The sequence below is a fragment of the Mesitornis unicolor genome, unplaced genomic scaffold (assembly GCF_000695765.1).
Source record: "Mesitornis unicolor isolate BGI_N332 unplaced genomic scaffold, ASM69576v1 scaffold34657, whole genome shotgun sequence".
NCBI lineage: Eukaryota > Metazoa > Chordata > Aves > Mesitornithiformes > Mesitornithidae > Mesitornis > Mesitornis unicolor.
Genome location: NW_010197655.1, coordinates 796 through 12,195, shown reverse-complemented (window position 1 = coordinate 12,195; position 11,400 = coordinate 796). Strand labels below are relative to the sequence as shown.

The 11,400-nt window shown below is 38.7% G+C and overlaps 1 protein-coding gene across 1 annotated transcript; it reads left to right on the top strand.

Moving 5' to 3' along the window:
- Positions 1-386: 386 nt before the first annotated feature.
- TJP2 (tight junction protein 2) lies at positions 387-9,624 on the top strand (the record flags this gene model as incomplete). The annotated part of the gene is made up of 12 exons (XM_010188871.1): positions 387-495; positions 1,167-1,377; positions 1,886-2,073; positions 3,141-3,236; positions 3,345-3,424; positions 4,484-4,694; positions 5,010-5,110; positions 5,347-5,556; positions 5,849-5,959; positions 6,956-7,291; positions 7,724-7,809; positions 9,453-9,624. Coding segments are annotated over 12 exons (1,911 nt in total), but the record flags the coding sequence as incomplete, so codon positions are not given.
- Positions 9,625-11,400: the final 1,776 nt, after the last annotated feature.

Sequence of the window (11,400 nt, the reverse complement as noted above, 5' to 3'; positions counted from 1 at the left end):
CTCTGCCATCATCCATCCACCTCGTTATATATCATCTATGCTATTTTGTCCTCTTAACAATCTCCTTTTGTTTCTGAAAATCTGAACAAGAGATAAATGTAATTTTCTCTTCAGCCTGTTTTCCATTGTGGTAGCCTTGATTTTTCAAGGTCTTTTGGAGCCTGTTAAAGTACAAGAAACAATGTAGCAGTGCACATCCAGGACCTTATTTCGGAAAGATTAATGTTAATGACTGGAATAAAATATTTGTTGTGGCAACAGACATTTAAAAGTATAAGGGACGAGTATATTTAAGGGTGCTTTTTATATGAAACAAAAATCTTTGCTTATTCCTTTTATTGTTGATTTTTCAGCTGTTGATTATTTTTTTTTATTTTGGTGCACAGGTAAACACTGAAGACTTCAGAGGCATTGTTCGGGAAGATGCTGTTTTGTATCTCTTAGAAATTCCCAAAGGTGAAACAGTGACAATTTTGGCTCAAAGCAAATATGAAGGTAGGTGCTTTGAAAAAGAATGTGTGCATATCCATTAAGCTTTTAAGCTCTATTTTGTCAATGAAACCACAAGTAATTTATTTTGTGCCTATTCTTGATAGCGTTTTAGTTACCCTCCTGAAAGGAGTTTAGAAGATAGCTATATTTGATACCATGAGGGTCACACAGATGTGTGATGTGTTTTTCAGAGCATTTAATTATTAACGAATTGTATCTTTTGTTAATCCTGAAAAGTGGCAGTGTACTGCTTGTTCCTTCTGCTTTTCTGTCTGTTGAAGCTGGCCCAACATCTGCTGTTAGCATTTCTTTTCTGCTGTCCCTTGGCAGTCGTAAGGGATTCAGTTAGATGGCAGCAAATGGACAGTTTTACTGATCAGAACAGTTAAGGAGCAAGCAGAACCTCTTGCTTTCCTATTGGAGATGCAGCCTGCTGTAATGTTGAAGAACTTTGCTTTGGGAAGGAGCAGGTACCTCCTTCCCTCGGAGCTGTAAGGGCTGTACATGTACAGGTATACACTGTTGGTAATCTGTGTGTAGGGTAACAGATGTGAAGGCTGGTTTTTTGCATCTTTTTGAGATGGGAGGAAGAATTTTGTAAGTATTCTCTAGAATGATAGCTTAATCTTTCAAGTGTAAAAAAAAAATATAAACTAAAGGGGAGTTCCTTTTAGTTTACAGAGACATCATGGCCTGTGGCAGAGGAGATTCATTCTTCATCAGGAGCCACTTTGAGTGTGAAAAAGAGTCACCACAGAGCTTAGCATTCACCAGAGGGGAGATCTTTAGAGTAGTTGATACACTATATGATGGCAAACTGGGAAACTGGCTGGCTGTGAGAATTGGAAATGAACTGGAAAAAGGCCTCATTCCAAATAAGAGCAGGTAAGGTGGCATCCTGTATTCCTAGCTTATGACTGTGTGTGCAAGAGTACTCTGATGATTAAACTTCTTTTAAAAGAACTTCAGTGCTTGAATTTGTCTTGTATATCCTTATGGAAAATGTTTCAAGAATCTATTCCAAGGCTAATATTTCTTAGTAGCTGTAGTCTGTATTTTTGTGTGAAATACTGAGTGAACCACAGCAGCGTTTTTTGTTTAAATACGCTTTCCTAGTCAAAATTCATGTGAGGTAATAATAAGTGTTCAAATGTGCACAAAGAGTACAAGTATTTTAATTCAGCAATCTTTTAGCTATGGAGACTCAGAGCATCATTCTGACACTGTTTGCCCCAAGGCAAACGAACCTGGACTTCTCTATTCTTTCCTCCACTCATGGCTGGCTGTCTGGCAAATTACCTGCTGTAAATCCAAAATCCACTGTTCTTCAGTGAAAGTGCCTTTGCCCTCTTTAACTAGTTCTGCACAAATGAACTCTGTTTTTCTCTGTCAGAGCTGAGCAGATGGCCAGCGTTCAAAATGCCCAAAAAGACGGCTCAAGCGACAGGGCAGACTTCTGGAGAACACGTGGCCAGAGGTCTGGAGTGAAGAAGAATCTGAGGAAGAGTCGTGAGGATCTGACAGCTATTGTGTCTGTGAGCACAAAATTCCCAGCTTATGAGAGAGTTCAGTTGCGTGAGGGTAAGTGAGACTGCTGTGAGCCACCTGCCCATGTATTGCTGGCTGGTTTAGCATCCAAATGTTTGGTCAGCTATGTAAGTGATTTCAAACAACTTGGGTTCGATGTGAAATTTGAGAAACAGGAGGGGATGACATTTTTCTGAGAACACAAATTTCTAGTGCTATTAACTACTCTAAGAAAAAAGCTTTGTATGTTTTCAAACTGCCACTGTTCTTCTTTGCCTCCAAATTACACTTGCCGGTTTCAAGGTTTTAAATGTAAAAGGAAGAAACAAGCAGGGTTTTCTTCTTTCCTCTTGTCTAGCTCTGAAAGTACAATCTAAATTCCTGAGACAATTCACAATGCAGCTTGCTGATAGACACCACTTAACGTTACCTTGAGAGTAAATAAAACCCAAGTATTTTCAACAGGTTGACTAAATGTAATCAAGATTGATTACAAGGCCCGTCTCTGTGACTCTAAACTAGATGTCACTACTAGTGATGTTAACCAAGTCAAGATAATTTTATGGGTATTCACACAAAACAGCATTGTGGAACAAAACTAAGAGTAAAAAGTATTTTAAAGGAGCTCCCAGATGTCAAAATGAAGACAGGAATAGAATGCCATTCCCCCGTTAATTTATCAGGGCTGTGTTTGCATTTGTTTTCATACAAGCATAACAGAATTTTGCATTTTTTTTTCAAGCTGCCCTGCAGCTGGTTCAGCATTTGTATCTGTCTACACAAAAGCCACTGGCTCAAGGTTCATGCTATTTTGCTGGGTGAAAGGTTACTGAAGATCTGCTGTAGGATTTCAGAATGTAGAATCCTCTCAGTACATCTCCATTAGAAGGAATAAGGAAGTGGTTAAATTACAGCAATCCCTTCTGCTTTGTCAGCTTGTAAGAATAACTTTGAGTTAATGCTGTTGCACAAACTTTTGAGAAATCAAATTCTTAAACTATTTATTTTAGTATCTTATTCATAACCTTGGGTAGTAATTGAGGATGTTGTCTGTACCACTTCACTTATATATGAAACCAGTCTTATCAGACTTATGTTTTCTCCAAATATTTTTCTTTCAGCTGGTTTTAAGAGACCTGTGGTGATATTTGGCCCTATTGCAGATGTTGCTATGGAGAAGTTGTCAAATGATTTGCCTCACCTGTACCAGACAGCAAGTAAGTTGTCCTCCTAGCTTTCATATTATCCTTAACTGAGAGACTAGATAACTTAATAATCACAGCTCCCCAGCCACTCTTGATGAGCTAAAAATGTTGTCTTTGCAGAGGCAGAACCCAGAGACGCAGGTTCAGAGAAGTCAACTGGAGTGGTGCGTTTGAACACTGTGAAGCAAATAATTGAGCAGGTAGAGTATTCCTTTGTAAAAACTGTTTGCACTCAAAGGTATGTTGTTTGATTTGTTTGCCCCAAAAACATGCAGAGTCCTCAGATCTATTTCTGCAATAAGCAGACTTGGTGTAATGGTAGAGCTGTTTTGAAATTGTTCAACAATTATATTTACAATTTTGATAGCTGTCATCCAAGTGGGAGGATGAATCTAGTATTAGAAATTAAATTCTCCTTCCTTAGAACATTCTAAATTTGAGCAGATGGGCATCTGTGTTTTACTATATGAGTTCTGAATTTGCCATGGAGGCTTTACTGTTATGCAGTGTCCTACTTGTTCTTCTTGTCATCAGAAACTTAAGGTTTTCGATTGTTTCAGAGTTACTGCTATTGAACTGAATAGGAAGTGTCTATGATAGCTCAGTGGCATCTACTGAGATGGCATTGACTGTTTTTATAATACTGTTTAGAGATCACGTAAATAGGTGCTAATCAAGAAGCCTAAAAATCATAGGCAGAAAGAATGTACTTAGCTGCTTATTGCCCCGAGCCTGATAAAACCGATGCCAGAAGGGTTAGAATGTCACATGGAAGGCTGTTCAGAGCTCAGCCTCCACTGAAGCACATGTCTGAAAATCCCTTTCATCTTTGCACTAGAAGTAGCTTAGAAGGACTAAATTAAATGAAAGAAGTGGTATTTGCCTCAGCTAGTAAGTGCACATAGAAGTTCACAGATAACACCCAAAATAGTTGTGGTAGGGACAGGTAGAGAGTTAACTTTCACTACCTATTTGAAGAAAAAAGAAAAGAGGACTACGTGCATTTTACTTTACATACTTGATATGAGAGTTAGTTAACATGAAAATGTGGACTTTCAGGCAAAAACTGTTCAGAAAAATTGAGCTGAGAGAAAATGTCTGCCTGCTGCAGCTTCTTTGTGATATAAATGTGGGGAAAAATAATCCAACAAGTTGTGGTCTTACTTGGACAAAAATATCCTGGTTTTCCTAGGATACCGCATTCCAACCACCTCCTCTTCCCCACAAGCAGCACACTGACTTGGCTTTCTTGTTAACAGGATAAACATGCTCTGTTGGATGTGACTCCTAAAGCAGTGGACCTGCTAAATTATACCCAATGGTTTCCAATTGTGGTCTTCTTTAACCCAGACAGTAAGCAAGGTGTGAAAACCATGAGACAAAGGCTATGTTCCACATCTAACAAGAGCTCAAGAAAACTTTATGAACAAGCAAACAAACTGAAGAAAACTTGTTCCCACCTCTTTACAGGTAAGGAAAAATGTGTGTCTAACCTGCTTATCAGGAGAGTAGTGCAAGTGACTGTGAGTCTTGAGACATCCACTTACTATTCTGCTTATTAACTCATGCAGGCTGGAACTAAAAGGGTTCAAAGGTATAGTCATGAGCTATTCCTTGACTTATTTTGGCAATAAAATAAAAATACTGTCCTTCTCTTAATGATATAAATGAAATGGCTGTTTTACATTCTCACATAATCAAAAAAAAGTGTTAAACAACAAAGACTGAATAAAGGATCACATTGCTTTTGCTGTGTATATATACTTTTTTCTTCAATTTTTACAGCCACCATCAATTTGAATTCAGCCAACGACAGCTGGTATGGTAGTCTGAAAGATACAATTCAGCAACAGCAAGGAGAAGCAGTATGGGTATCAGAGGGAAAGGTAAGCAGTCAGTCCAGACTACTAAGCTGCACAGATGTCTCAGGATACCTCTTGCCTGTAAAAATTGTTGAAAATTTTGTTTGCCAATGCTAGATAGATTAGACAAGTAATCAGTTGATGTATTTCTTGGTAACAAAAAATTACTTGTTCTTTCTGTTATGCTTTGGAGCTTTCATCACTAATGCTGTGGCAAATATTTAATATTTGTTACTTAATTCTTACTGACTTTTCTCTAGATGGACACCATGGAAGATGATGCAGATGATCGTATGTCTTACCTTACTGCAATGGGTGCTGACTATTTGAGTTGTGACAGCCGACTGATCAGTGACCTAGAGGATACAGATGGAGAGGGAGGTGCATACACTGACAATGAACTTGACGAGCCCCTGGATGAACCAAGGATTTCATCTGTTAGCCGGTCCTCTGAACCTGTGCATGAGGAGGTGAGATGATTGGATTTTCAGCAAGACTGTATTTTGACCTTTCTGAAAGCCCTGTATTTATGGCTTAAAACCTGGAGTTTTTTAAACTGCAGCTTTATCTTACATCTGATAGTGGTTTAGAGCAAAAATAATAATAGCTTTAATATTACATCTGCAGTGATTGTGGTCACACTGCTGAAAGTCATTTGAATCCTGGTTACTCTTCCCAAAGTAGTCAACTTGAGACAGAGGACAAAACAAGATGGAACTGTTGTATACTGCAGTGAATTTTATCTCTTGTTTTCTTTCATAGAGTTTAAAAAAAATTAGTCAAGAACCAAGGGCTCAGTTGAGAAAAGCTGGTAGCAGGGAGATCCTTAGAGAACCCAGTCCACCTCCAGCATTCAAGCCGGAACCACCTAAGGTAAACTTGTAGTAACAAATCTGAATACAAAGTTCATCTGTCTGGAGTACTCACCAGGGTGGCACATTAGAAAACGCAGGAGGAATGATGAGAGACAAGAAAACATTGTAAGTGTGGAGAGAAGGAATAACTTGAAGGTGTTGCAGGATCAAGCAGAGAGAAAACTTAAATGGTAACAATTCTCTTCAAATATGTGTGATCACTATAGGGAATAAGAAAGTAGATTCCTTTTTGCGTCTGTCAACAAACTGAAAGGCAATTTCAATTTGTTCCTTTCAAAAAGGAATACATGTAGACTAATCACGAAAAGCATATCTGATGGCCATCATTGTAAAGCACAAAACCAGAATCGACCACCTTTGAAATCAGTCTCTTATCACTAGAAATTGTTGTTAACTGTCTATTCAGACTTTGCTCAGGAATGATGTGGGGAAAAATAAATTGCGGTGTTTGGATGGACACTAAATTCTATTTTAGCCATTCCTGATTTCCGTTGACACCACAGTCCTTCCCTTGTGAGGAAGGGTGCCCATACAAACTGCCTGTATTCAGAATACATTCAAATATGCCTTGACAATGGAGATTGGGCTGAGCAGAACATGTGTAAGGAAAATAAAGATGGAATAGAAAACGGCTTTGGGTCCTGTGCACTTCTGAACTCCTGGTAGTGATATTCTACCTTAGGTAATACTGACAAATCATTGGGCAAGTCAGTTTTCTCTGTGCTGTCCCCTAACACAGATTATAGTTCTGGTAATCCTTAACAAATGGGACAAACAAGTCTAAATGTGCTAGTCTTCTGTAGGTTGATGTGCAGTGTATGAGTGTATGGCCAAAATGTTGCAGCAGTTCAGATACTTTTCTAGTGTTACTTCAGATGAAGACTGACACTTAAATACGTAGGCAAAATGATGAATTTCAGATTAAAGCCTTCATTTAAATTGAGTATTATGAAGTTGCTGTTGTAAACTTTGTTTGCATGTTTTATACTTACAGGGAAAGTTACAAAACAAAGAGGATCTATATGACTTCCCCAAGAACTATGACTCCAAATCAAGTACTGTTGTCAGCAGTGAGACTTTACCTATATCAGCTAAACCAGCACCACCACCTGTTTCTTTGAAACCTGCCTTTGGGCGTCCCATCTTGAGAAACTCTCAGCCAGCAGTCCCACCTGCAGAGGAGGTGGAGGAGACAAGGTTGGAAGAGGAAGGAAGCGAACAAGAAAATACTCCAAAATCTGTATTAAGGAAAGTCAAAATATTTGAGGAGATGGATCATAAGGCGAGGATACAAAGAATGCAAGAGCTACAAGAGGCCCAGAATGCCAGGGTATGAAGAGATGCAGTCTCTGCTGTGCTTTCCAGCATATAGGACAGCCTGCATCCTGAAAATGAAAATTATGTCCCTTGCATTGTTTTGCTTCTGGAAGGAGAAATTTGGGAAACCATGCATACAGGCATACCATGTAAAAATAAGATATTTTTAAGACTTCCTACTGTAACTATAGAAAGCTGTCTTCTGATAATCGTGTTACTTTTGGCAATCCACTGTTTTCATGTGTGCTCTGAATTATTACTTGAGCAAGAGACTGTATACTTGTAAGAATATGAATAAGATCAGTTACCAACTTGTGGTAACTGTTGTAACCAACTTGTGCTTTAATAGTTTCAGATGTAGCTGTGACCTGCTAGATCTACAGTATAGCATCCTTAATGGACAGACTTAAAAAGAACAGTTATTTTCTCCTACTTTCTTTTAAAGCTTGAAATAGCCCAGAAGCACCCAGATATTTATGCTGTCCCTGTCAAAACACTGAAGTCAGAACAGAGCTGGCCCCAGCCTATGAGGTAAGGTGCATCCAGTTTAAAGCACTTTGTCTTGATTGTTTACTTCATCAGCAGGAGGAAAGCTCATCTTGCTGGTTTTTAATTCATACAAATAATCCTGCCTTGGTACATAGCTTTGTTGCTGTGCCTCAAGAATTACTGTAAAGGTGGGGCAGAATTCCAGTGCCGCCTTCATGTTTTCAGAGTATTTTTTTCTTTTAGTTCTTTTATAGTATTTGAGTTACCTAGGAGAAATCACTGTGTTCTTTTGCTGACATATTTGCAGAGCCAGTTTTTTGCCCCAGTCAGCATTACTCAGAAGCTTTTCTGCATTCATGTCCTTTGATGTGTGTTCTTCCTGTGCTAGATACTTGATGACTGTTAAGTCTATCCTGATGAATCTTTGCAGTTGTAATTGCTTAATAATTAGTTACTTAAATGCTTGTTCAGTTACAGATGTATTTTGTTGTTAGGGAAACTGAGGATGAAACTAGCCTGAGGTCATCCATCAAGTGTCATGAAAGTAGGAGTCTTCCATTAAAATTCAGTGAATTCTCAACTGGTTGACCATTGTGTCACCTTACCCTACACACTGCATGTATCTATGACTTGGAACAGTCACCTGTGCACGCTATTTGATAGGTTTTGTTTTCTGCACTTCAGGACTTTAAATTTTTCTTGCCTCTTAGGAACAGCCAATAGGAATGGAACTTTTTTTTGCTAATGAATTAAATCCTTTGATGTCATAGTATATAATATAAAATGCAAAAATGAGAAACATAAAGTGATTGTTTTCAGGTTTTCTTGGTGGGCTCAGAAAGGCATACTTTTTACACAGCCTTGGAAGCTCTTTAGAAATAGTGAAAAGTAATCTTTTAACCACATACGCAGAGTGTTTGCTTACATACAGAAATCAGCACTGTTGCCTTTTTACAGGAATGTTAATGATTGGCCTAGAGGAGGGGGTGTTTAAGCATTGGGGCAGTATGGAGGGAGGATAACATCTTGTTTTTGTACAATGTGGGATTGCGAAAGTTTTGGCTTTTGAAACTGAAGAAATGCCCTTTCTTGGCAGATTTGATTTCTATCTATCTGCTTAGTGTCACATTAAAAGGGAAGAACAGAGTTTATAAAAAGCAAATGTGTGGGTTATACCTGCCCTGTTTTAAGGATAAGAGCCCTAGTGAGAGCCTTGAGTGAGGAGAGAAGGCTATAAATTTAAGAAATGTTACATAAGAAACCTTCAGATGGGAAACCAGGGATGCAAAAGAAGAAGCAGGCTTAAAGAATCTGGTGCAAAAATAACTGGGGGAAATGTCAGCTGGTGAAGCAGCAATGGCTGAGAACTGCTCCGCTGAGGGAGTGAAGTGCTATTAAGCTCTTGATATGTGTGTGTGCAGGTTGCTGAATAATTTTAAATAATTCCAGGTAGGTTGAGTAGATCAAAGCTGAACACAAGGCTCCAGCTTGATGGAAATAAGGTGCCTCTCCAGAGGAGGCTTGCCATGGCCATGCAAATGTTTTTGGGCTAGAAGGAGTTTCATTTGTTCCATATGCCTTTCTTGGTGGTACATGGCCATAAAGCCAATACTATATAATTATTTTTCAGCTTTTCAGAATGGAAGTAAACATTGTCTCTCTCCTTCCTCATCTTGCTCTGTTAGCTCGAGACCTCCAGAACCCCAGAAACCTCCTGTTAGACCTTACCTGGAGAACCGTGGCAGTTACGGCAGTGATGCGGAGGAGGAGGAGGAGGAGTACCGTCGGCAGCTATCCGACCAGTCCAAGAAGGGGTATTATGCACAGCCATCCAGATACAGAGACACAGAATTGTAGGCTTGCTAGTGTGTGCATGTATAATGCTCTTTTGAGGTTTCTTCCTTCACAGCTGAAGTGAAGCAGTAGTTAGTCTTGAAAAGCTGTATTTTTATTGGGGGTGCTGTTAGAGGGTATGCTACTCAACTTAGACATATCTGTATGCTGAACTGGAAGAGTTCATTTTTGGGGATATTATTTTGTTAGTGTCTAAGAAAATAAATCACTATTGCCTGAATGCCATTGCCTGTTTTATAAGGACCAAATTCTGAAAGTTTGTGTTAGTTCTCTGTATTTCCATATTTAACATAAAAAACCCTTTTTTCAATTTACTGATGCTGCCTTTTTAGACTGTTCTGCTGTGTTATGCAAGTATGATCCCAGAGATACACTTCTTAATGCAACAGAACTAAATTTGAAAGTGTATTTAAAGACCAGTAAGTGCCTTTAACAAGATGCATATTAAACTGTTTTGAGATCTGATGCTTGGTGCAAAGCCATAACACACTAAAAGGGGATCTACTGTTATACCGGTCTGTTGGTTTTTTTTTTTTTAATCAGTTTAATGGTAATAATTTCCCTTGCATGTTATTTTTCTAAGCTCATAGATGCATATGCAATATTGCATAAATACTGACTGTACATAATAAAGGTGCAATTGGCTGGGTTGTTGGAAAAGACGATAGGATATCCTTAAACAGGGAAGGGAAAATTATGTAGAAATTCAATCATGTATTAAAATTTATACAGACTGCAATTAATAAAGGATATATTCTAGAACACCTTGTGTATCTTTTTTTTTTTAACAGTATTAGTCTTCTAGAATCCCTAACTTGTATGAGCATACTTACTGCAGTACACTTTTCAGTTCATGGTCTTATCTCCTGCTGTTCAAGCAACTGGAAAACATGACTGTTGATCTTGCTTCCCAGTATTCTGAAAGTCGTTTTAAAATTTGCTGGGATTTTAACTACAGACTTACTGCAAGAAAATTATTTTTGAAAGTACTAATTTCTGCCTCCCTATTCCTGCCATTTATCTTTAAATCTGTTACATCAAATAAAAATTCTTGAAAGGGCCACAGAGGAATTTATTTTTGCTTATGTGATAAAAACCATGGTTTTCTAATGCTTTCTTAAAACAAAAAAAGGTAGAATTTTCTTCTTGAAGCAAAGGAATAAATGCATCTCAGATAGTAAATTTGTGCCAGTCACCATAGATTAGAATCATAGAATAAAATCACTTAGGCTGCAAAAGACCCTTACAATCACAAAGTCCAACCATAAGCCTAATCCTGCCAAGTCCACCACTAAACTGTGTCCCTAAGCACCACACCCGCACATCTGTTAAATACCTCCAGAAGTGGTCACTCAACCACTTCTCTGGGCAGCTTGTTGCAATACTTGAAAAGCCTTTTGGTGAACAAATTTTTCCTAATATCCAATCTGAAGCTCCTGTGGAGCAACTTGAGGCCATTTCCTCTTGTCCTGTTACTTGGAAGAAGAGACCAAGCCCGACCTCATTACAACCTCCTTTCAGGTAGTTGTAGAGAGTGGTAAGGTCTCCCATCAGTAGTCTTTTCTCCAGGCTAAACAACCCCAGTTCTCTTAGTTGTTCCTCATAAGACTTACCCTCCAGACCCTTCACCAGCTTCATTTCTCTTTGGATGTGCTCCAGCAGCTCAATGTCTTCGTTGTAGTTAGGAGCCCAAAACTGAACATAGTATTTAAGGTGTGGACTCACCAGGGCTAAGCACACAGAGGCAATCACTTCCCTGGTCCTGCTGGCCATGCTGTA